General features: G+C 38.8%; 1 protein-coding gene across 1 annotated transcript; it reads left to right on the top strand.

The window, feature by feature from the left end:
- Window positions 1–1,223: 1,223 nt before the first annotated feature.
- LOC133209936 (alpha-1-antiproteinase F-like) lies at window positions 1,224–21,906 on the top strand. Its single transcript, XM_061348889.1, has 6 exons — window positions 1,224–1,366; window positions 9,783–9,849; window positions 11,940–12,585; window positions 16,036–16,306; window positions 18,984–19,131; window positions 20,301–21,906. Exons 3-6 carry the CDS (start codon window positions 11,952–11,954, stop codon window positions 20,487–20,489), a joined length of 1,242 nt encoding a protein of 413 aa, XP_061204873.1. The 5' UTR covers window positions 1,224–1,366; window positions 9,783–9,849; window positions 11,940–11,951; the 3' UTR covers window positions 20,490–21,906.
- Window positions 21,907–26,861: the final 4,955 nt, after the last annotated feature.

The following is a 26,861-nucleotide window of genomic DNA, read 5'->3' as shown; positions in this document are numbered from 1 at the left end:
AGCAGTGGAACTGCAGTTTTCAAGGAATGGATTTTTGAAAATATTTTTGTACATAAAAACAAGGGATAAAAATATCCCTTTGCTTCTACAGGGCTCAAGTTGGTTACAAGCCTGTATATAAACTGATGAAAACTCAGATTTCTTTGTATACTAAACACCTTTGAAAATCTGACTTCTTAGGACTTCATTCACTTTTGAAAATTGGACATAGGCTCTGTAAACGTTATGGCATTTCTGAAAATATTACCTTATGCTTCCCGTCAATGTTTATCATGTTGAGCCAAACTGCAGAGACTGCTGACAATGGTTGCTCTATTTGGAGAATGTGTACTTTGGCAAGCACAGATTTTCTTTTAGAAGAGTGCAAAACCTGGCATGGTATTTTTAGAGGAGCTATGAAGGGAATCCCATTAAGCTTTCAAATCCCCTGAACAAGTACCTTAAAACTGGCAGGAGTGAAGAATAAATTGTGTCTTTTAGGGCTTAGAGTTATTTAGAAGTAGAAATTAATCATAAATCAATGAGAAAAAAAATAACACAGCCATACCTTTTTATGTGTAATACACAGCCCATTTTCCAAAGGAGTCTGCAAAAACTAAGCCAGTAATCCTGGAACTGATCTCACAAAAGCAGGAGATGCTGCCTACTTTTTTTTCTGTGTTGTATTGTTTGCACTGGAGTACAAGGAGCCGCCTTGTTGGACACTGTCCTATACATATTTGCTTGAGTGACCACTGTTACCCTCTAGTAAATGAAAGGTAACCTGATCCTACATGAAAGGAAAGTAAATTAGTGCCATTCATTTTACTGCAGGATTTCAACATACATAGAGGGTCTGCTCAGAGATTATCTGGCACCTACAAACTCCTACCTTTCTTGTCTTGCAGTAACCTGGTTTAATTCCTATAGGTTTATGAAACTATTGCAGTGGGCAAAATGTCAAGTAAAGCTTGTGATATATATGAATGAAACTGTAAGAGACTGAAACTCGATTTCCTTGAAAAGCCTTGAAAAAACATCAGCAGTTGGCATTTTCTCTGCTGACTTCAGTTGGGTTTGGATTAGGCAAAAGTAGGCTGCTGCAATCTTGCAAGAGTCCAGAGACTGTTTTGAGATTGCACCAGGCTGCAAACTGCTGAGGCAAAACGTAAAGTCTTGACATCATGTTGCCACCGCATGAGCTGTTTATGAGCCTGCAGATTGCCCTGCAGTCAGTTGGGAAGCCTGGTGGAGCACAGCAGGTGCTGCAACACCAACCTGATCCAGACCCTGCTGAAATCGGGGAGGAGGGCTCCTGTTGTCATTTACCTTTCTTGGGTGAGGCCCTCCTCAGGAAGCAGTAGCCAACACCAGATGAGTCCAAAATGTGAGTTCCTTTATATTTTTTCTGTCCTACAGTTGCTAAAGCTCCTCCTGCTTTAGCAGCCGTTGCAGTGTCTCTTCACTTAACAGCTCTTGAGCAACTGTTGCTTTTTTCTTTCCTTTCATGCCACAGCCCATTATTAAGCAACTTTAAAAATAGATACATACATAGATCTATAATACATATATTCTTGTGCATTGATTGAAGAGGCAAAAGGGACACACGTCTGTGGGAAGTTTTGGTCTTGTAATGGCCTGAGGAAAACAAAGTTACTTGATTTTCTTTTTGTTTTCTTTCTCTAGAATATTCCTGTTGTGATACTTTGGAATTTTCCTAACAAATTCACATTACTGGTATCCACACGTGTTAATCTTTTCTATGAAGAGAGTTTGTCCCAACTGCCAGTCCATCAGAGAGATTTCTTGCTGGGCTACCCAGGCACATAGTTGGCAGATAGAGGAGATGACAGAGAAAGATGTCCAGCATACTGAGGTGGTGCCTATACATGCAAGATCTAAAAAGGTGCATGCTGTTTGTGGAACAATGGATATGCCCAGAGTTAAGGATACTGATCTGCCGTCATGTATCTACAGAACATCTTAAGTCAACCATCTTTCCCATGCCCACTGTCAATGCAGTTATAATCTCTCTGCTTCCAAACAGGTATAAAGGCATATTTAGCTTTTGAAGATTTTCATAGATTGCTGCCAGAAAAAAAGTATCTGTGGAACAATTGAGCGGAATCATTTGGGCCATACTTAATCTGGTGCATGTTACGTGGCAATTACAATGAAGGCAATTCGCTTTTCATTTAGCGCCACAGGTGTAACTCACACAGTTTCTTCAGTGATAACATCCCACGTTTTCTGTGTCCATTGAATCAAGCCATTATAGGTATGATTTTCATCACTAGACCTTTTCTTCCCATCTCAGACATATTAGCCATACAATGACATTGCAAACCATTTCAACCACCCAGAAACAGGTTATTGGTTACCTTGACTGACCAAGTTCAATATATCCCTGAAGTCCTTTGCCTTCTGGACAAGTAGTTCACTGTTCCAGTACCGTTCATGTTTGTTCCCATTGCTTATTGTCCTAGAGCTCATTTTCTCTGGGATATTGTCAGCATTGCCTAACAGAAGCCTTTTCAGGAAGGACAGTAAATCCTATGTCCATTGTCTGCACTTGAGAATTTGGAGGTATTGTTTAATCTTCAGCATATATGTCTGTCCTTGGATGATGACATCCATAGACCACTGAACATGTGCTCATTATGATTATTAATTTCTTTTATAAGTCTGATTTTCATCATTATCATGAAGTGATGGTACATCTAGCAGCCCACATAAACGATTTAATTCTTTTGGAGTTGTGCAGACCTACAGTCCCCTTGGCTGTAGTTTAATGACATTAAATGCATTCAGAATGTTCATTTTCTGCTAAATTAAGTATCTGCACTTGACAAATCCCATTTTGCTCATTTGTTTTCTTGTTGCTAAACAGTGCAAAGTTCAGATCAGAATTTAACTTTTCAGCCTGTCAGAGTTGAGATAATGGAGTTTAGCTCCTGAATGCAATTGCAAATGATTGTAATAACATAGCTGGAAACAGTGTTATCTCCTGAACAAAGAGCTGGTGCAATGGATTAGTAGAACAACCAGATGTGCAGCTGTAATATTTCACCCTAAGGCTATTGCTCAGGAGTGAAAATAATCGTTTGAAAAAAGTACACATTATTTTTCTAACCAGTGTGAAATAACCAGCTTCACCTGCAGCTTCGCAGAAGGGAAGAAGTTGCTTCTTGCTGAAGTATGAAGTATGCCCTTTTAAGAGGCATGTTTGTTTAAGTCTGAAATATGTCCCATTGAGAGGTCACCTCTCAGATCTAATCTGCATTCCAGGGAGTGCTTTGCTCAAGGACATGTGCTCAAATTTTTTCTGAGTTGTTCTGTTTCATTTCCCTTTCATTGCCTTGAGACCTGAAAGCAAAGATGTAATATACTTTTACAGACCCTGCTTTCAGGAAGGAGTACACCTTTCCTCCCTCCATTTATTTATCCATACCTGTAATTCACACATTTCCTCAGTGTGCATCAGATTGATGCTACAAACTTTGAATTTCACTTGTGTGATTTCCGCTACCCTAAGATATTTTTGTAATTCCAGGACTTCAATTATCACATGGGTCTGCATACCAGCATCCAATTTACAATGAGCAATGACCCCTCTGTTTTCTAATTATCAGTAATTCATCTCCTGGTGTGATGTTTTCTAGTGTTTCTATGAAAAATTCCTTCGGATCGGTAGTCAGAAAGGGCAAGGACTTTATTATGCAGTGCTACTGCTGTGGCTTGTAAATTCTCTCAAAGTTGTATGGTCAATTAAACTTTAGTTCCATTTTTTTCATATTGTGTGGTCTGTATTACCTTGGTCCAGTTGTCACAGGAGGCATCATGAGCTAGTCTTGCCAGATTTACATACTTCTCAAAGTAGGTCTACTCTGTGAAAAACGTCTGCAGGGATATCTAAGGGAGCCCTAAACAGCATAGGTCAGGTATCAGAAGCAGTGAAGACATGGAGTCATCAGTGTGGCACTGTGATACAGGGTGTGTCTTTCTGGCAGAATTCCCATTCTGTTAGTACTCTGGATTCTCATGTGTATCTGAGAGCATGCAAGATACTGTCTACAAGATTAATTCTGGACCACACAACTTCCCTTAGAAAAATGTTGGAACTGCTATCTAAGGCTAACTCTTAGTTCATTCAGCAGTCTGTCTCTGAGCTTTTCTGTGTTGAACACCATTCAGAAGTAGTTTTTCTATAAGAGAGTTGGCATTTGTGTTCAATTTGTACAGTATAATGTCATGCTAGACATCTAGGTTTGTTCTAAATTAGCTGGTGTGAGTATATGGCAAGCAACATGCTGTGCAGAATTCAATTTTCACATTTTAATATTAACACAGCCATATCAGCATAACTGTCATGACATCTAGAGGCATGTACAGTTTCAGCATCATGTCACTGCCTCGGTTCTCTTGCTTTCAGTTCTGGGACCACCAAGTAACTTGTAGAGCATAGCAATCTCTAGGGCTGGCTCCAAAAATGGAAAAGTTTGCTTTTCAGCTGTACTTTACCACAGCTCTTTTCTTAGTTTTATTTCCCCTCTAATCCCACAGTGGAAAGTCTCCTCTCCATGTTTCAGTTCTACGTGGAGAACAGTGCTTCCTCCTTTCTGAGACACAGATTCTTACTTGCCCTCTTCTGGTCATAATCTCTGCTGTCTCACTGCGCATCTAGAAGCAGTCTGAGGAAGTATTAGGCTGAAGGTTAGGTTAGACTGTCCTGCTTCCCCCCGCACGCATGAGAAGTTATAATGAATCAAACAACTTCAAATACACTGAATGAGCCATAGTTGGTATCTAAATTCTTTCATCTGTTTCCAGGGTATTTAGATAATTGGTACTCTACTGTATTCAGGTAAGTCAGCATTTAACCAAATGCATAAGAACTTGATCTTGTCCAAAACCAAAAAAAAGGATCTCATGATGACTGTCATCCTTTAGCCTAGTTTCTGTTGTTTGTGCTGACAGAGTAAGCTGCTGTCTGCATGTTTTCTACAAAATGGCTGTTAATATTTCTTTGATGATATGAAGCACCTTGAGATTTATTGATGAAAAATGTGCTAGTGTCTGGCGTGTTTTTACTGTGACGGAAGAGTACTCCAGTTCAGGATTGCTGCTAGTCTGACTATCTGTGCAGGACACGAAATTCTTCAGTTTTGCTTATTTTGAGAAAACCATTGAGAAGGGAAGTCAAACCTCAAGAAAGAAAGAAAGAAATCAAGATATTCTTGGGATGGTTGTCCCCATGTGGTTTATTAATTTAATATTGAGAATTTTCTGTTTGTGGTCAGCTGTGAATCTCAGTTTGAATATAGGGGGGATTTTCTTTTCTGCAATGTTTTTGCCTCCTCTATTATTTGAAATGTCAAGAGCTGGTAATAAAGACCAGCAGTAGAAACCCACTAACTTCGGTTTCTGCTATCAAGGTGTTAGTGTTTTAGGACAATGTGATTGTTGAAACTAAGAGGAAAATGGTCTTACGTGGATTTTCTCAGCAGACAAAAAAAAAGCTGTAAAATTTCACTGAAAGCAGATCAAAGGGAATTTGCACAGGCAAGCTGTTAAAATTGCAAAACATAGGAAATGTGAGACAGTGATTCACAGACTGCTTGGGAAGAGAAAAAGGAGTTTTCTTTTGTAGCAGGAAAGAGATGTGTTTAACTGAAGTATGTGCTGAGGAGGAAAGGAGCTAACTTCATGGGAAAAACAATTCCCTGGCTTTGAGAAGAAGCCATGAGAGTAAATCTGCTGGGGTACTTTCCTCTCCAGGATAAAAAAGGTGGGGAGCTGGGCAGGAGAGAGAAGAGCTGCCAAGCCATAGCCACTTCTGTCCTTTTCCTGAAAGGTGTTCTCATTCTGACAAAACACTGCTGGATTTGAGAATAGTGACCTAATTCAAGAAAAACTTTGTAGACAAAACAGTTGCTTGTCTTTACCTACAGCCATGCATTTTCAGCAATAAGCAAAGTATCACAAAGTGTATTTGGGAAATGTGAAAACGTAAGGTGTGTTTATTTGCTTGTGACTAACACCGGTCCTTCAAGAGTGAATGTAAGAAAAGTGTGAATTTAAATCCGGGGGCTCAGGATAAGAAGATTGAAAGTTAAGGGAATCATGGATAGGGATGCTTAGGGACATAAATGTGTGGGCTGCTGTCTTTTCCATTGAGAAAAGATTGAGAGACTGAGAAAGATCCTTGAAAATAAAAATGAGACATTGAAGGAAGAGAATAATTCAGCCTTTGGGGGGGGTGGTGGTGGTGTTTGTTTGTCAGTCACTTGTTTTTTTTGTTTCCCTATAATTTTTTAAAAAAGATTAATACAGGCAAATCTGTTCTATTTGACTTAAACACTGCATGCCGGTGAGATTCTATCCCCAAAGAGGCTGCCAGGGTGATGTTCCAGAGTGGAGAAATGCTTCAGATAGTTTCAGAACCATAAAGAACATAGTTGTATGTTTTCTAGAGGTGCCAGACCACTCCAAGCTGTATCAATCATTGATAGTTTGCTGAACTCTTCAACCTGTTTTTTGTGTGGTGGAATGGATTTACTGGTAGGAAATCCTGGGACTAAAGGGATTGTGAAAAGTCCCATAACTAAACAGAGCTGCCTTGGGGTGCTTTCTATCTCTGTAGGTCATCTCTAATAGCGCCCTACCTACTGAGCCATAGTTTTTGAGAAATCCTTCAAGATTTGAATCATTTATGAAAGGCTGTATTTTTGTTTCTGCAGGGAAATAGATGTCCTAAATCAGATGGATCACACTTCACAGGTTACATAGGCTGAACACTCTCCCGTATTATACTTTCTGGAGAAAGTACTGCCAGCTCCTGAAAAGTACAACTTAATATAAATTTGTTTTCCAGTTCCTGTTGCCTCCCTTTTTAATTATAGTTATGAGGAAGTGCTTTGGTTTCAATGGGACAACAAATTAAGAGATTCTTCCATCTCTTTGAAGGCATATGCACACCTGGTATCTGTGGTTTAGCACACGTTAAGGAGAGGCTCTGCGGCCTTGTTTATGCAGTAAAATTCCCTGCTCGTGCCACCAGTGGTTACTGGATATAGCAGAAAGAGGAACCTTTCATAAACAAACCTCTTTAAACCTCTTTGCTCAAAGCAGATGTATTTACACTAAATTTTGCCAGCTGGGGATTGAGCACATACGAACAATTCAGTACCAGCTCTGTTACAAGCTTTCTCTGTTTTAGAAAAGTCCCCAGTGTATGTAAGGGAATTTCCTGTTCACTATTCATGTCATATCTTCAACACATTCAATATTACTCTGAAATATCCCAATCTTCAAACCTAAACATAATGGCTGAAATCTTTGTAAATCAGTATTCTGCTTATAGTTATAGATTGTTTATAGTTATTGAAACATTTTCATCACACACAGAAATTATGCAGTTGGGTCAGGAACTGTTACCTTTTTCTATACCTTTCTCTCATAGCTTGACACTGGCAACACACGAAAAACAAGTTTGGACTTACTTTGATACTGCTGTCCAGAGTTTTACATTATTAATATAAATTGATCCTGTATTGATTTTCTTTGGTTTCTTTCCAATTGCAGGGCAGGCTTTTCCATGTTCAGTAGCAGGCTTTCTCCTGCAAGTGTCCTGAGGTGTGGTCTAGGCGTGTTCAAATCTAGCTTAGTCATTCATCCATCACCTTCTCATTAGTATGGCGTCTGTATTTAATTGGGCTTTCTTCCTTCCTTCATCAGAAATCAGTTTTTATGTACCATGAAAACTGAAGCCCATTGTTTAAAGTTAGCTCTAAGTGAGATTCTTGGCTTGTATAGAACAGTGAAAATAGCATCTCAAATACTCTTTCAGGTGAGGCCATGTGTGAACATACCATGTGTGAGTCCGCATACTGCCTCAAAGCCTTCTATTTCTCAAGCTTTAGCTCATAAGCAACTTGTTTAAGAGAGTTTTCTTTCAATCTATTGAGCCGCTTGATAGGTTGTAATCATCAACAACTTTCACTGGTTGCAACTTTGCCTCCCAGAAAATGTTGCTGAGTTATTGCTGTGGTTAGTGTTTCAACTGAGCTTATACACATCATGGAGATCAACATTCCATCTAGTTTGTGTATAGGAAGGGTTGGTCCCTCCCCCAAAATCCTTGCAATTTGAAGAGAAAATGAAAGAAATTATCCTAGTTTTAGAAATGGAGACATGAGATGCTGTACTTGGGGTCTGGGATTTCTGCTCAACACCAGGTTACCAAGCTACTCAGCAGTAAGCTTTTGCAGAATATGCAGCCAACATCTTGAGCTGCATTGAGAAGAGTATCACCAGCAGGTCAAGGCAAGTGATCTTTCCTCTCTACTCATCCCTGGTCTACGCATCTGAAGTGTTGCATCTAGTGCTGTGCTCCTCGGGGCAAGAAGGACTGGGGCATAGTAGATTGACTCCAGTAAAATGCCATAAAAGTGGTTGAGGGTTTGTAGCAGCTAGGATATTGAGGAGAAGCTGAGAGAGCTGGAACTGGTTAGCCCAGAGAAGAAAAGGTCTGTGGGTATCTTACTGATGTGTACAAGTATCTGATTTCTGATGGGAGGAGGAAAGAAAGAGATTGCTTCTTCTCAATGGCATCCAGTGACAGTACAAGGGGGAATGAGTACAAATTAAAAAACGAGAAATTCCATTTAAATGTAGAGAAAAAAACCTATTGTAGTGAAGTGTCATCGAACACTAAAACAGGTTGCCCCAACACATTGTGGAGTCTTCATCTATTGTGGAAGAAGTCAAAACCCATCTGGACACTATTGTGAGCAACTCGCTGTAACTGACCCTGCTTTGAGCAAGGGGTTGGTCTATATGGTCTCCAGGGTTCCTTTCTTCAATGTTTCTGTCATGCTGTGCCCATCTTCAATGCTTCTGTCATGCTGTCCCCATCATCTGACCCCTATAGTTGCCGGAGCTTACTGTAATGAGTGGAGCACAGGATACCAGGCTGTCCAATCTGACCCAGCTGAACTTGGCACATGGTCAGTGGGGCCTGCTCCCTATATCCCAGGTCACAAGATAGTAAGCTGGTCTAAAGACTTGCTCTATTTAACACCCATGTTCTTAGGCTTCCGCCCCCTGTCCCCAGGCCATGCTTGTAACTGGGATCACCTTTGTGCAATGGCATCCCAGCCACATTCCTTCTTCCCAGGCACAGGGTCATGTAAGTGGCCCAGCAGTTGCTATCACAGCTCTTGTTGCCAGCAGCTTCCCTGTGTGGGAGTGGATAGTCAGGCACATTTACAGCAGCATTTGTTAATGTAGCAAAATGGTGTTTTAAGCCGTACATCTTTTCAAATCATCACTGGCTTCATCTGGAGATTATCAAGCCCAGGCATGGATGTGCAGAAGACAAGAAGCCTATGTCACAAAAATTCAGATTGTCCCAGTGCATCAAGCCTTGTCCTCCTGCCTTAGTGGCAACAGTGCTATAGTCACTGGAAATTATGTTCAAGATATTTCTTTGTAGTTACTACCTCTGATGACCATTTTGTTTATAAAATAGTAGGTTTGGGCCACCAAGATGTGTATAAATGTTTGATGTTAAGAAACAGTAGATTCATTTTGGGGAAAGTTGCTTTGGATCTAACCAGGGCGATCGGATAGTCATGAATAATAAGAAGTCACGTGTTAAACATATATTCAGCAAAGTTAGGTGTCCAGTAAAACTAGTTTCAACATTGTTTGCACTACCTAATCTCTAAAATTATAATGTGTGAGTCACAGCCCTTAGATGATCTTAACCTTTACTAGAGGATACCCTGCTTTGTGTTCAGCAGCATAAACAACTGAGCAAGGACCTGTGCAGACCTGGTGAATACAACAGGACCCTTTTGACTTTTTGTAAGTAATGCATTTTTTTCCTGTGGAAAAATTGTCAAACATTATATGAAGGAAAACGGTTTTGAATAATCAGTTGAGAAATTACGACATTCGTATTCATTACAGTTTAAAGCTTTTTTATTGTTTTGTTATGCTTTGAGGATTTTTAAAATAGAAAGATAAGTCCTCTGTGAGACAGGCCTGTTTTTATAGTATAACTCTTAGGAAAACTGCATCTCTGAATGATTTAGAGAGTTAAATGAAGTAAATGGATGATAATAACAAATACATGGCATGATAAGAAATGAAATGAAATGAAATGAAATAAAATGAAATGAAATGAAATGAAATGAAATGAAATGAAATGAAATTAAATTAAATTAAATTAAATGGAAGTAGGGACTTGAGGATTGCTCTCTAAAGCTTCTAGAGAGTTTGAAAAAAAACTGTGGATAGAGGTAAAGGCTAAAAGAAGTAGAGTAAGAGTGATGGTGGAGCAAATCACAAACAAACCAAAGAGGTCAAATTTAAATGTGTTCTAGATATGAAAGTGAACTGTCTGAAAGTGATTTGTCATGGGGCTTAGGCCCCCCAGGAGATAGTAGTATTGCTATATCTATAATATTACTGAGGTGTGAATTAAGGAATATTTATAGTATATATATATAATATATATGTATATAGCATATATTATTAAATCAGAGATCAACATTCTGAGTTCAATGGATTTTAGAGAATGAAGACACTGGAAAGTGAACACAAACATGGGGTCATGGTGGGAGCTGGTAAAGATTCAATGATTTTACAGGGCAGAGTCTGAATACCATTTCTCACTACAAGTCAGAAACCTAAAGTATTTTTCCCCTTTGAAAATCCTTACATTTTCCTCTAAAGAGTACTTTATTTTATAAAAGATTCTGTAGATAAAGTGATTATGTACCCCAGGAAGATGTTCTGGATTTCCAGATACTCCACATCTTTTTTCTTCTTTCTGTCTGTTGACAAAAGTTGGATCAAGTGTGGTACAGTGTTAATTATCGAGTTAAAAGTATTGCCACAAATGTGAAATGAATGGTTTCCATGCTGCTCTAGAAAAGGCTTTCCCGTTCTATCCATGTCTTTTAGTATCTTTATTCCTCCAGAATTCACTCATCCATCTTTTTACCATTGCGGCTTTTTCTGCCAAAACCAGTTTTTGTTAGCTTTCTGATGATAAACACCATGATTGTTCCAAAGTTTCCTCTTTTTTTTTTATTATTATTATTTTTATGTTATTTGGTTTAGTCACTGAGCTGGACATGCCTTCGCATGCAACAGGCACACTTGTTTCCATTTACTGTTCTACATGGATGCTGATTTTGCTTTCCTTAGTGACCAGCACTGTATTTCCAGGGTTTTGACATCTTCCTAATTGCTCAAAGCCTATTTCTCTCTTCTGCTAGATATGTGGAAGTTTGTTTGATTTTTTATTGGCTGTTTTTTTTTTTGTTTTTTAATTTTTTTGGGGGGGTTTTGCTTGTTTGCTTTTTTTGTTTGTTTTTGTTTTTGTATGTTGCTCAATTGTTCAGACTTAAGCATTGTAGTAGTTCATCACTTGCTCATTAAAAAATGTATTTATTTTCTCTCTGGCCCCTGCCTATACATTTACACAAAGCTCAGTCAAAAACGTATAACATTTTACTTCTCACAAATACTGTGTCTTTCTTCTGCTTTTATTTTTCGTCTTCCTAAACATAACGATCCCTTACTTTCTGCTCTGTAGACCTGTACTTTTCTGCTTACAGCTTTTATCACTTAAAGCCACACTGAGAACAGAACACTGGATACCGAACAGTTTCAAAGGAATTGTAGCCTAACCTTAATGAGGGCGTCTTTGGTATTACTTCATCACTCTTTGACTTTAATTTTTATTCTTTCATAACTTCTTCAGTAGGTTGAGTAATTTTCCAGAGTCTGCTTCCTTGAAATAGAAAGCTGATATTCCTGAATTCAAATGGCTTGGAATCATGGGTACCAAGTTAGCTCTGTACAATGAACACATTGACTTAATGCTAAGAACAAGGTGAAACGATTTTTTAGCCAAGTGTCATTTTTGTTTTCTTCTTTTACAGAGTCATAGAAACATGAAGATGTTATTTTTCCTATGTCTTTTAATTGTTTGGATTCATTCCAACAGTTATTGCTATGAGCCTAATCACCAAGGTGTAAGAAACCAGAATCAAAGAGGCCAAGAAAACCGAAATAAGCCACAGCTCATTGTAGGGAACAGTGTTTGTCAGTTTGCATGTTGTTTCTACAAAGAGATTTCTTCTCGACAAAACAGCGGAAATGTTTTCTTCTCTCCTTTGAGCATCTCTACTGCCTTTGCAATGCTGACTCTGGGTGCCAGATCAGACACACTGTCACAGATTCTTAGGGTCCTTAGCTTTAACCCACGCGAGATTTCTGAAAATGAAATACATGAAGGTTATCGCCAACTCATGAACATGGTAAACAGAAAGAATGAGGGGTTACAGCTGAATATGGGAAATGTCCTGTTTGTACTTGACAGACTGAAGCCACAAGATAAATTTTTAGGTAATCTCAGAAACTTCTATGAAGGAGAAGCTTATCCTATGAACTTCAAGAGGGCTGATCAAGCCCAGGTAAAGATCAACGAATACGTAGCAGCAAGAACCAATGGGAAAATCAAGGACCTTATAAATAACCTCGATCCACTTACTGAAATTCTCCTTATTAGCTATATTTATTTTAACGGTAAGATATATATACCATACTCTCCTACTTAATATAATATTTCCCGAGATCAGCCTTGGACTCCATGTGTTTTTACAACATGGTTTTACAGAGGGACTCATATCTTGTTTTTCTTTTGGTCCTCCTTTACACTTAATTATGAACAAAGCTTTTGGAAGTTATGTTCTGCTTGACAGTGATGATAATTCTTAGCAGATTTTAAGGCAAATTTTCCTATATATTTCAATGTACATATTTCATTCCTGATGAGGATTAAGTGAAATTTACTTTGAAGAAGGCATTAGTAAGTAAAATATCTACTCCTAGTTTGGAATTAAATTAAAAGAACACTGTTAAAATAAAAGTTAGCATCTTACCTGAAAGAAAATATGTTTACTCAATAGTTTTGCTATTACTGAGTATGTTCATGCATCCAAAGCTAAACATGTACCAGTAGCTTTAGTTTCACACTCATGTTTTCCTTGTTTTCTTTTTTACTAACTGTGCCCTTATCGATAGTATGGCTGTTGTCCTTGTGTGTCTAGAGGCACAAAGTTTCAACCTTTTTTTTTTTAATTCACATTTTTTAATATTTTTCAGTAAAGAGATGGACTCACCAATATTAGATAGATGCCGAGTGAAAATAAGCTTGTTTTTCTAAATTAACTTGTGTAGTCACCTTATATACTGATTGACTACAGATCTTCTCTGAGCTTTTCAGACTGCTTATCTAACAAGAAGAGGAGAAACAAGGCTGTAAGGCTCAATCAGATGTAATCAGATACTACGTCTTCTTTCAAACCTTCTCTCTTTCTTATTTTATTGCATTATAAAACCAAAGAAATTGTAGTCAGAAAAATAATATTCTGTAGTTTGTCTGATAAAAATATCATTAAGCTTTTTAACTGAAGAAGAGATGGTGTAGCAGAAATGCTACTCTTGTAAAAGAGGCACTATTTTTTTAAAAACTGTTAACCTGGATGCTTCCACTGTCCTCCCCAGTATGAGGCTTCCCCTGAAAGTAATTCACAACCATATTTTTGTTTTGTTTTGCTTTTTGTATGTGTTTATGCTCCTTGCATTAAGCTCTCAAGATCTGATCACAGCTAAATGAAACTGTTTGAAATATAGAGGACTGATGTTTCTTAATTCCCTTGAACACATACCTGTTTGTCTCAAATAGTGTTTTCAAAGTAGGTTTTTATTTAGCATCAGGCACATCTTTCAAATCAGGCAAAATAGCTGTTGATTTTTCTTCGACTGAAACATGTTTGAAGATGGAGCAATATATTTAGTAGCACAGTGAGGTCAGAAGCCTGAGAAACCTTGTATTAAAGGTCATGGAATCATAGAATAGTTAGGGTTGGAAAGGACCTTAAGATCATCTAGTGCCAATCCCCCTGGCATGGGCAGGGACACCTCACACTAAACCATGCCACCTAAGGCTTTGTCCAGCCTGGCCTTGAACACCGCCAGGGATGGAGCATTCACAACCTCCCTGAGCAAGATAACTTTATATTGCAAATAACTTTTATATGTTCTAAAGGTAAGCGGGTTTTATTACTGAAATTATTTCCCAGGTACTCCAAAAGATCGGGGTGCTTCAGTTTTAGCTCTTCGGTTTTAAAGAAAATAGAATAAAGAATAACATTAATAGAAATAGTATAAAAAGGATTTTTATCTTGACATTGAGAGTAGGTTAACATTACTTGATCTAGAGGCTGGGATTAACCTGGAGAGGATTATTAAAGCTCAAGTACCTCTATAACCAGTCTATACTTCTAGGCTCTTGTCCACTCTCTGTGCATTACAACCTTCCTTGCACAGTATTGGTGACTCTCCTAACCCTTTTTTCTGGTGTATCGTAGCTTAGAAGTCCTTTACTGTCCATCAACCAGTGGGCATGCTATTCCATTGTGGTACACATCAGTCCTTTATCATGTCCTAGCCAACCTAGTCACCACAAAGTATCGTACTTTGAGGTTTATTTTTTCAACTTAAACTGTGAAGCATTTGAGAAAGGTGCCATCCCTAGAAGGTACTCTGCTAAGAGACAGGAAAGTGAAGAAATAAAAATTCATTTGAAACAGGAGAAAAGGTTTAAGGAATATCATCTCTGTCTAACCTGTGTGCTAAATCCTAACATCCTATTCAATTTTTAATCAAGAAAAGCTCTTTCTGAACTGAGTTGAGCACTAGATCAAGGTTGTTTGAGTGTTTCAAGTCTTGTGTCCTTCATGTTTCTGTGATTCATTGTTATATTTTTTTCTTAAGCATATCAAGGCAGAAGTCCTGCCTATTATACACGTGGTGATAGAATATACCACTGTTAATGAAGAAACATAAACTAAGCATTTTTTCCCATCTCCAGGTTATTGTTAGTTGTTAATTTATATTTTTGGAGCCCAAGACATGCGCTATCTAAATCTAATTTCACTCTTTCCAAATACAAAATAGGTACCGCCTATGTCTATTTCACAGATGGTGGAAACAGCAGATGATATTTCTTCCTTTTGTACCAAGTTGCCTACTAATCATTGTTGAAATAGAAATCTGAAATCAAAAGGTGTTGCATCTTGTTTCATGGTTTCCTTGGTAGCACTTATTTTACTTAGCATTATAGCTCTACTTTTACCCACGACATTTGATAAAAAGTTAGGTTTGTTCTAGAAAGCAAAATTTACTACAGAATAACATCGCTTTCTTAAAAACCAACCAAACAGTCCCCATCCCCTAAGTTTTCCTAATTTTTTAATTCACTCAGCCTCTGAAACAGATGAAGTTGATGGCTAGAATTTGAGTTAGATATTCCTTTCTGCTGAGATAAGAATCTCTCAGATTTTCAGTGTAGACAGTTTGTTTCACTATGACTAGCAAGGACCTTTCAAAAATTTAATATTGTAAGCATGACAGTTCAAAAGGTTTCTGTTGGTGGTTTGATTTGGTTTTTAACCCAGCAATCTGATAGACTTAAGTTATATATGAATTTATTGGCCATGAATTAGAGAGATATAAACCCCTTCTCCCTGCAAATAAACTGAATCCCTTCATTTCTCTGGAGAATTCATCCCTCATGTCACTCAAGTCTATTTTGGTGTGGGAATAAAGAAAAGAGATAATCTTTCTTCTTCGGAGCTCTCTTTTAAAGGATGCATCGTAAGAGGGCTTTATAGGCTCCTTAAAATTGTTGTCATGAAGGAAAAAAGCACACTAGAACACTTGGTTTCTCATCTAAAGAAAAACTATTGAACTTTCTGTAAGTTCTGAGAGATTGTTTTACATCACAGTCTACCTACTGTGTATTGCTCTGAATTATTCTGAGTATTCAATAAGTCAAGTGTTGCAAACTGGTTTGTCTTTGAAGCTGATCCAGCTGTATGTTTCTGTCATCTATGAATGTGTCCTATGGTGATAAGCCATTTAGTTTCATGCCCTCAAAATGTCCTGTAACTCTGTCTCTTATATTTCAAGCTCAATGGGAAAAACCTTTTGATACAAAATACACTAAGAAGAACAAATTCTATGTGGATGGGAAAAAGGCTGTTGAAGTCCCAATGATGTTTGGAATGGGCCAGTTCAAGCATGGCTATGATGAGCAGCTGTCTTCCACTGTGGTGCAAATGGATTACAAAGGTGGTGCTTCAGCATTTTTTGTTCTGCCTGATCAGGGAAAAATGAAGAAGCTGGAGAAACAATTGTCTTGTGAACGTATGGCAAGGTGGAGGACATTAGTTTCAAAAAGGTAAAATTCTGCAGTTTCAGGTGGTAGGCAAGGAAACACATCAGTTCCAATGTGCTGGGCTATGACACAAATTCAGGATACCATTTTTAATTCTTTTTTAATCTACAGAAGAATTGACACCGACCAAAGTTGAAATCTGGCTTTCTAGTGTCCCTCTGCACATTCAGTGCAAGTGAAAACCTTTACAGCTTTAGGGCTTTTGCTGTTTCCACATTTTCTTTTCCACCTTCAACTCTCCATAGCTTTCAGGTTTCTGTCTTAAAACTTCTTACATTTTTGGGAAGATGTCTTCTGCTTTTTCCTGTTTATAAGTAAACCCCTATCACTTTCCTTCAGCCCTTTTTCATGTCTCTTGCTTCATTTCTGTCTATGGGAGTTACCCATAATTGCACGCTTAACACTGAAAAAACTTTTGGGAATTGTGACGGCAAAGCTCAATTATAAGGGTATATATATAAGACTGAAACATAACAGAGCCACTGTGTTCAGGCTCTCTGAAGACTTTGGCAAAATTGGAATAAGCTACACTTGTTTCAAGGTAACTTTGAGACTAAAAGAGAGAAAGGTTATATGCTTTATAAAAACAACTTTAGACTCTATTCAGTATCATGCGTAGTGGTAGCATTTGATGGGACAAAATATGTATAAAAGCATAGGCAAAACATGTTTACAAAATCAAGACATTGTGTTTATTCATGAATTTGATGTGTCATGTTAAAAACCTTCCTACATGCATATTTGAAATTCATATTTTAGCCAAACAGTTCTCAAGACAAAAATGACATCTTTATACAGAAAAGTGTCATGCTCTTAACTCTGATTCAATGCTAAATCTTATTAAAATGATGGGGTTTTTTTCATTAAAAAAGACAAAAAGAAAGTATGCAATTCTCTGTTCACCTTCACAGTTTTGAAACTTCTGTGAACAGCTATATGGTTTGTGACTAAAATCGCAGTAGGACAAATAAGATGGTGATTGGAAGGATTTATATTTCCTCTCTCCATACCCTCCCCCCCTCCCCAAGCTGGAATAATCTATCTACAAGCCATGAATGGGAGATGTAAATCTTATATACAGGCATGACTGTCGAAGACATGCAGCTCCCTGTTTTTCATCATGGCTATTTTCTCTTGCAAACTAATAATGCAAACTCTTCATTTTCCTTTAAGTTTTCCGGGCAACTGATGCCTTTGCTATTATCTGGAGTCTCTGGGAGGTCTTAATGGATGGGTTTGACGTAGGATATGGAATTATTTAAGGACTTTGGGCGAGCTGTGTTGTCCCTGTTTCTCTGTCTACAAACTGGAATTGACACAATTGCAGAGGCATTGAGAGGAACGTTTTTACCACTGTTGGTTGCTGAACATGGGGTAGTGTCAAAGTGTTGCCAGTACAGGCAGCTGAGATCTATTTAATGTCTGAACTCTGGAGAAAGCATCACTTTCTCTTCTGAAAAATGTATCCCAGTGCTTCCTGCACTATCGCGTTTGCATTGTTATTGAGTGCCTATGGCTTTCCCTTTCCTGCATTTTGAAAGCAAGTGGGGGCTTGTGAATGAGTGTCTTTACTTAATAGCAAGGCAGATGATTCAATGCATCCTCCTTGAAACAGCAATCAGCACAGTCAGATATTAGACAGAAGTACTAGATCACCCACCTGTTATCAATACACTAACACTTTCAGTTTTTCGTACCAGCCAGACTTGGCATTTGATGCTGTGCTATGCTGAAAGTATGAGGCCTTGCCTTCCCACTTGTCCACTAGATGACTTGCTCTTTGGACTCCTTCATTAAGTTCTCCCGTTTTCTTACCAGAAAACAATACCTTCTGTCAACATTATTACTAACCTTTGTCTCATTATACTGCATCAAGTTGTAAATGTTGATTTTAACCTTTGAAAAGGAATTGTTCGAACCTTATTGAAAGAGCGACGGAGGAATGAGTCATAAATATAGAATTTTAATTAATCTTATGGACAGCAGCAAACTAGTCCCTTTCTCCCACCCCAAAATATAATTAATGAATCAGACATTGGTCTTGGCATAGAAAAGGTACTATCTATTGACTAACTATATGCTGTATTCTGTCAATGTGATTTTGTTTTCTACTTCTGTGATTTTGTTTTCTACTTCATCACCCATATAACTCTGTCCAGATTTATGTGATAAACACACAAGGCCTACATTTTTCTTTTTTCCTTTTTTTTTTTTTCTTTCAAAAGTAGCCAGTGAACTTGGATGCGTTGGAGTTTTTGTGCCCAGCACTTTTTCACAAGATGATTCCTCTGCATCCTCAGTAATGGGATATGATGAAGTAGCTTCCTGCATAATGCACAAAATATCTCTAACTTTGGAAAATGCCAGATCAAAACCCTTAGGGAGGTATAGGTATTCTGTTGAGCTGAATGATCAGTAGGTCAATCTCATTCTTCGTGTGTTGGTTTACTGCAGACTTTCAGCCAGCAACCTACAACCTATCCTCTCAGCCAGCTTGCCAACATATTTTTCTTTCTCCCCAAATTAATGTCACTATGCATCTCCCATGTAGGCTAGAGAGAACTTGCAAGCAAAAAGTCTTTGGGGAGAAAGCAAAATGAGTTTGTATCTTGGGAGTCTGTGTTATACCATGAAACCTGAACAAAAGTTTCACCATATTCTTCTGCTTCTTTTCTGGCAGCTCAGCAAATGTGTATCTTCCAAAATTCACTCTTTATGGAACATATAACCTGAAAGATATTTTATATAAAATGGGTATCATGGATGTATTCACTGATAAGGCTGACCTGTCTGGGATCACTGGGCAGCCCCAGCACAGAATTTCCCAGGTAAGTCATACTGCTTTTTGTTTTATGAACCCATGTTTACTGATACTTACATCACTTCCTTTACAACTATTCATGATGCAAAACTCAAGTAAAGAGGCTTTGCATCATATGAAAAGACAGCTGTTGGCATACAGAGTGTTTTGCCCATGTTGCTTGCTCTGTCAGTGCAATTGAGCTGGAGCAGTTTTCAAGTCTGTAATTTTATAATCTAGGAGGCCTTTTTGATCTGCATGGGGCAACCTTATAAAACAGACATGACCAAATCATCGCATGTCCACACCTTGGTACCCTCCTGCAGCAAGTTGTTACAGTCATTATATTGCTGCTTCTGTTTGTGTCTACCTTCTTTAGCCTGCCTGTGGGCAAGTAGGGAGCTGTAGGATGTATCACTACTTGTATTTTATGGAGGGGAGGGGAGAGGAAAAACAATGCTTGCTTTTAAACTCTTTGGGGGGGGAAGAAAATGCAGTTATTAAAAGCATTCGGCTTCAAGCCTATGAACAAACTGTCATTAATGTCAGGCCCACGCAAAAGCTACAGATAAGTCACACTTCGATAAACCTAGAGTTTAGAGCTGACAGTCAGTGCAAATTTCATTATCTAATACGAACAGAACAACGAGCCTTATGACCCCAGGTGGAAGTTAATGAATTAGTGCCTGTGAATGTCTTTATTTTGCCAGGTAAAATGTATGTTTCTCTGCTCTAGCCCTCCATTTCTCACCCTTCTCCTTTGCTTCCGTGTCTTCCAAGACATTAAGGAACATGGGAAGCATAATTTCAGGATACTATTCATTGTGCTAATCTGCATGTTAATTCTTCAACTGTATGAACTTTTAATAGACAGTTAAATATGGTTGTGCTCTCTTAACCTTCAGTCTAGCTGCACATATCTGCATGAGTGGGAGCAGGGAATAAGAAAAACAAAGCAGAAGTTTTTACTAGCAGGGGCTTGCCCCTCCACCAGGGTTGAACTTCTCTTTGGTGCTAGGAAAGCTATCCTGTAGGCAGCTTCCTGATTTTTTTTCAAATTTTGCTGTCTTTGTGCAGTGGACTCACATCTGATGCTTGCTTCTTACCAGTAACTTCTTCAGGTACTTTTAGCACGAGTGTTATTTAGCTGCCTAGTTTTGTACTGCCTTGACTTGTAACATGTCTGTTCCTTCACAGGCTATTCATAAGGCTGTGGTAAAGGTGGATGAGACTGGCACTGAAGCAGCAGCGGCCACAGGCATGGAAATAGTGCCTATGTCTGTTCCGGCTACTATTACGTTCAACAGGCCCTTCCTAATGGTCATAACTTTGGAAAGCAATATACTATTCATGGGAAAAATTGTGAACCCTCTGAAAAAAGATTAAGTTTATGTACATATTAAGTGTACAGTGATGACCACTGTTAAATCAAGTGTTTGACCTGATGAGTATGGTATGGCTACCAAGGGCTCTCCATCTCTTAACTGATGTTATTCACTGTTTTTTGTAGATGAGACTCTTCATCAGTTTAAGTTGTCATAGTTGCATATTTGTTTGGGCCTTGGTTTTGTTTTTTTTTTTATTAATTCTTTTTTTTTTTTTTAAGAAGATTGCATTCAGGCAGAACTGTCATTAGATCTGGGGCAAAACAGGCCTGTGTGATACTGACAGCACATATACATCTTCTAGCAGGGAAGATGAGGAGCATGTGGGTGGAGAGGGCTGTGTAAGCCTGCTTCTTCCCTCATGGCTGCCTTCTCACTTTTTTTTTTGAGTTGACTGACAAATGAGTACAAGTGATGGCACTCTACTGCTTGTGCCCATTTTCCTACCAACATGAAGTTTATATCTGTCATAGATCTTAACATGCATTATGCTTACTACCTTGCATAGTACCATAGTTGTCCAGTGAGTCTATAACATGCTTGCCTTTCAGCTGTCGTCCAGTTAGGCTGCTGCAAAGGGGTCACAAAGAAGGTGTGTTTTTCCCCTGCAGATGTATACTGGCCTGCCCACTGTTTCTATCAGGGTTTATAGGCCAGACTCATTTCAGGGCAAAAGTTCCATGTCAAAGAATTGGGTCTAAGAATTTAAGAGGTAAATATCTCTGCAGTTCAGTGAAGTGCCCTGGCGCCAACCTTTGTGAATCACACAGACAGCACAGAGCAGCCAGAAGACTACTTCTAGCCTGTGCCTGCACCTAAACCAGCTTCTAGAAGTCCTGAGCAGCAGGAAACATAAACCATTTCCCCCCTGGTGCCGGTGCCTATACCATCATCATCTGGCCCTGGGAGATTACCCGTGGTAGTAAGCACCATTCCAGTATTGTCTGTAGGATCAAGCACCCTACCAGTAACACCTATACTGCATCAGTGACACCTGTGTCTCTTGATGTAACCCCTTCTGTTCCCAGACTGTCCAGTAATACAACATTGGTACTCTGTTTCTCATCCGCTTCATGGTTAGTATAGCCACAATATTATAAAGATCTGTTTTTACTATTAAGGTACACAATACTAAGTCACATCCATAATGCACACGCTTATTTATTTTTTCTTGTTTACTTTCCTACTTTTTTTCTTCTGTTTTCACAACTTCTATCATTATTTTATTTCTTTGCTCATGTTCATGATATATATCTGATCTCTGGTTGCAGGAGGGGTAAATTATTGACTAAAATGGGTTAGTCTGTTAACAGGTATTAAAAATTAACACCAGTCTTTGTATAGCCTTGAAACATACAGACAAATGTACTATGGTAGAAGAACTACAATGAATAAACATGACATTAAAAACTTTCTAATATTGCTATTTATTTCTGTAATTCAGGGTTAAGACTTAACTATGGTTCAAGCATGTTTTTTTCACAGCTGTGAACAATTATTAATATACTTCTCACATATATTACGTCAGCACAGTAATGCCTGTAAGCTTCAGAAAGCCCTCTGCCTTTGGCCTGAATAAATCCCTGTTAAACATATAGTAGGTTATTTCTGTTAGGAGGAGAACTTTCTGGGAAATTTGGGCTTTTCTTTAATGCAGAAATGTTTATTTCAAAGGCTGCAGAAAATGTGCTACTCCTACTGTATTAAGTGTGTAGCTTCATGTGTGTGTCTTGACTCTCTGCTAAAAAGCTCTCTCTTCACTCCCTCTAATAGCTATGTTACCAGTCCTAGCATGTGTGGCTGATGTCATTCCAGAAACAAAATATGGACCATCTAGATCATACTTTTAAAACAGATTCTGGGAAGAAAACCAGAAAAGTGCTTAGAGGCTGTCAAATTTTTGTAGAGGAGCCCACTTCCAAATGAAAATTGCTAAAGACTCGTCTGCGCGTTATTCACGTTGAGCAATAAAGAATAAATTTAGTATTTCCCAAACTGAAAACCAGATATGGCCAGTTTGGTTTCATTTGGCCTTGATTAAATCACTGGATCCATAGCAAACCTTGACAGAGGGTACTTTTTTACCGGTTCTTACAAATCTTCCTAATTTATATTGATCTAGAGGCACTGCAGATCTTGCTAGGTCACAACCAGCTTTCTGAAATAACTAGATCTTGCAGTTTGCTTTCCTGTAAAAATGCATAATGATGCATTTGGATGTAAAAAAAAAAACAAAACCTTATAAAGGAAAAAAGAAATCGACATATTTTTGCAGAGCAACCACACAATATTAAATTTAAACTGTCATATGAAAGGAAAATGACAACTTTGAGGAAAAAAACCTTACAGTGTAATAGCATATAATAATATATCCTTCAGATACCTCAGAAAGGTATTGGCCAAATAGCCTGAGAGAACCGTAGATGTTCAAAATGTAAAAGAAGTGCTCAAGGGGGATACTGGCAAAACAGGAAAGCTCAGTCCATGTTTAATTCTTCTGCAGTGGTTGAGCCTGAGCAGCTATTTCAAGTTAAGGTAACTATGGAAGACTGTTCTTTTAAAAAACCAACAAAACAACGCAAACAATAAAATAAATTGCCAGGACTGTTTGAATGTATGCAAGAGTTCTTAGCTGCCTCAAGAAAAAAAATATTAAGCTTTCAACTGTGATGCATCAGTTAGACACATCTCTGTACCAGAGAAAGAAGAAGTGACAAATGTGATGTAAGATTCTAAAAAAGATACAGACAAGCATGTAGTGAATTGCAGAACAGTCAGCCCAGCTTTGGTATTTTGGAAACTGTAGAATTTGTACTCATATGGATAAGAATGAAAATACCAAAAGAGCAACATAGAATAATAGTATCATTGAGGTTGGAAAAGACCTTAAAGATCATAAAGTCCCACCACTAAACCATATCTCTAAATGCCACATCTACAGGTCTTTTAAATACTTCCAGGATGGTGACTCAGCCACTTCCCTGGGAAGCATGTTCCAATGCTCTATAACCCTTTTGGTGAAGAAATTTTTCCACTAATACAATCTAAACCTCCCCTAGTGTTATTTGAGGCCCTTTCCTCTTGTCCTATTAGTTGCTAGTTGGGAGAAGAAACCAACACCCACCTTGTTACAAACTCCTCTCAGGTACTTATAGAGACCGATTAAGGTCCCCTGAGCCTTCTCTTCTCTAGACTAAACAACCCCAGTTCCCTCAGCCACTCCTCATAGTACTTGTGCTCCAGATCTTTCACCAGCTTTGCTGACCTTTGGATAGGTCAACCATCCAGCACTTCAATATCTCTCTTGTAGTGAGTGGCCCAGAACTGAACACAGTATTTGATGTGCAGCCTCACCAATGCCAAGTACAGGGGAACAATCATTTCCGTGGTCCTGCTGGACACACTATTTCTGGCACAGGCCTGGATGCTGTTGGCTTTCTTGGCCACCTGGGAACAAGCTGGCTCATTTTCATCCAGTTCTCGACCAACACACCCCTGTCCTTTTTGGCTGAGCAGCTTTCCAGCCACTCTTCTCTTTTCAGGTAGTTGTAGACAGTGATAATGCACCCCTTCAGCCTCCTTTGCTCCAGGCTAAACAACCAAGTTCCTTCAGCCACTCCTTATAAGACTTGTACAGGGGGATAGATGATCACTTCCTTACTCCTGCTGGCCACACTGTATCGGATACAGCCAGGATGCTATTGGCTTTCATGGCCACCTGGGCACACTCGTGGCTCATCTTAATCCAGTTCTTGACCAACACCCCCAAGTTCTTTTCCCCCAAGCAGCTTTCCAGCCACTCTTCCTAAAGTCTTGTAGCATTTCATGGTGTTGTTGTGACCCAAGTGCAGAACCCGGCACATTGCCTTGTTGGACCCCATACAGTAGGCCTTGGCCCATCGATCCAGCCTGTCCTGATCCCTCTACAAAGCCTTCCTACTCTCAAGCAGATCAACATTCCCACCCAACTTGGTGCTATCTGCAAACTGACTGAGGTTCAACTCAATCCCCTCATCCAGGTAAAGATACTAAAGCAAGCTGGCCCCAACACTAAGCACAGGGGAACACCCCTTGTGATCAGCCACCAACTGGATTTAACTCCATTTACCACCATACTCTTTGCCTGGCCATCCAGCCAGTTGTTTACCCAGTGAACAGTACACCCGTGCAAGCCATGAGCAACCAGTTTCTCCAAGAGAATGCTGTGGGAAATGACGGCAAAGGCTTTACTGAAGTCCAGGTAGACAACTTCCACAGCTTTTCCCTCATCCACTAAGCAGGTCACCTTGTCATAGGAGGACATCAGGTTAGTCAAGCAGGATCTGCCTTTCACAAACCCATGCTGACTGGGCCTGATCACATTCTTGTCCCGTACGTGCCATATGATGGCACTCAAGGTGATTTGCTCCGTAACCTTCTCCAGCACTAAGGTCAGACTGACACGTCTGTAGCTCACCGGATCCTTCTTCTGGCCATTCTTGTAGATGGGCATCGTATTTGGTAACCTCCAGTCGAATGGGACCTACTTGGTTAGCCAGAGCTGCCGATAAATGATGGAAAGTGGCTGGTGAACACTTGTGCCTGCTCCCTTAGGCGCTTGGGTGGACCCAATTGGGCCCTACAGGCTTGTGTGTGTCTAAGCGGTGTAGCAGGTCATTGACCATTTCCCTTGGATTATGGAGGCTCCATCCTGCTCTCCATCACCATCTTCCAGCTCAGGGGTCTGGCTACCTTGAGTACAACTGGTCTTACTGTTAAAGTCTGGGGCCAAGAAAACATTAACTACCTCAACCTTTTCCTCATCCTTTGTCACTGTGTTTCCTTAGCCCTCCTTTTATTGTTAAATTATACAGGCATTTTTTATTGTTATTTTTTGGTTGGGTTTTTTTTGTTGGTTTTCTTTTTTTTCAGCTGTCGCCAGAATCCTTTACCAAATGATTCTTTTAAAGAGTTAGTATGTGTGAAGATTGTCATGGTTTGACTATGTCACATAGTTCATAAAAAAGATAAGACTCCTCAGCGAAGGATCTCAAAACCCCCTAAATGAGTATGGAGAGAATACCCTTTATAAGCAATAAGTTCACGCATGTGTTATTCAAGAAAGAGATCAGGTGGGACTTTAATGAACTGCAAGGTGACACATTTTTCTGTTGGTTCTATCTTGTTTCTAGGTGAGAATCTCACAGTACTCAGTGACTGATAAAATGGCAAAAGAAAATCACTGCCAACAAATACAAAGGAAATAATAGGACGAAAGAAGCCTTAGCTTTATATATGGTCTTGTGGTGTCTTAAGTTAGGCATTGCTACTTAGAATAGAGATTTTGCAATGATGCTGGTTAGGCCAGTGAATATGTCATCTCCATGCTCAGTGCTAGTGAAAAAGGAAACCAAACAGTGGAAGATATAAAGAAAGGAAGAGAGAGAAAGGAAATATCAGTGTTTGCTTTCACTGTGCCATGTGTACACTATATGCAGCTCTGGATACTGAACTAGATGAATCTTCAGTTTAAGCTAAGGGTGTCAGTTTTATAGAGCTTATAGGATAATGTTTTCTCTACATTTAATGTGAATCTCTGGACCCAACTCAGAGCCAAAGCCTAAGTGTTTTATTTCCTTTTTCTATGCCTGAGGGTGTCTAAAACAACTGTATGGGACTGGCAGTTAAAAGCATTTTTATTTCCTCAATTAACAGCAACACTTCTATCAGCTCAGTGGTTCAGTGGGAAGTATCTAAAAAAATCAGTTGACCTACATGACTCAGTAGTTTAAGAGCATTCATCATAAAAAAAAGAAGTATGTTCTTTTGGTTGGTTTACGAGGGTCTTTAATCATGCTTTGAATTATTAAAGTAGGTGAATTTGCATTTGTATGTTTATTTGCAGTTTTGGTCTTTTTACAGTCATTGATCTTGCTTTTTACAATCACACAAATGCCTATCTACTTACCAGTGAACCTTCATGAAGACTCTAACCAGATCTATCATAGCTCTTATTTAACGTTTCTGGCTTTTTTTCTTTCATTTCTCTATTGAATATATTTTGTTTTTCAGTGGCTATATCTCATTGCTAGCCAGGTTTTCCCATGCGATTCATATAAAACTTTCTTTTTGAATTTTTTATTTTTTTTTAATGTGAATTAGATCTCAGTATGCCAGTTCCAAACTATTCTTCCTCTACATATATCACCTTACAGTATATGACAAATCTGGGTTTAGTCCATGGAAAAAGGAAACTTAAAATGAAAATCTGAGTAGCAAAATAATTATTTCCTCGATGTTCAGGTCCCCTACAACTGATGTAGAACTTTTTTCCATTACGAATTAAAGAAATAAGTGCTTGATCTAAACATTACTGTAAAAATTATTTTCTTCC

This window comes from Neopsephotus bourkii, unplaced genomic scaffold (assembly GCF_033783945.1).
Source record: "Neopsephotus bourkii isolate Nb327-2 ecotype Australia unplaced genomic scaffold, CSIRO-AGI_Nbou_v1 NB_372, whole genome shotgun sequence".
In the NCBI taxonomy this organism is placed as follows: Eukaryota; Metazoa; Chordata; class Aves; order Psittaciformes; family Psittacidae; genus Neopsephotus; species Neopsephotus bourkii.
The sequence above is the reverse complement of the archived record's forward strand: the minus strand, read 5'-3'. Positions and strand labels throughout refer to the sequence as shown.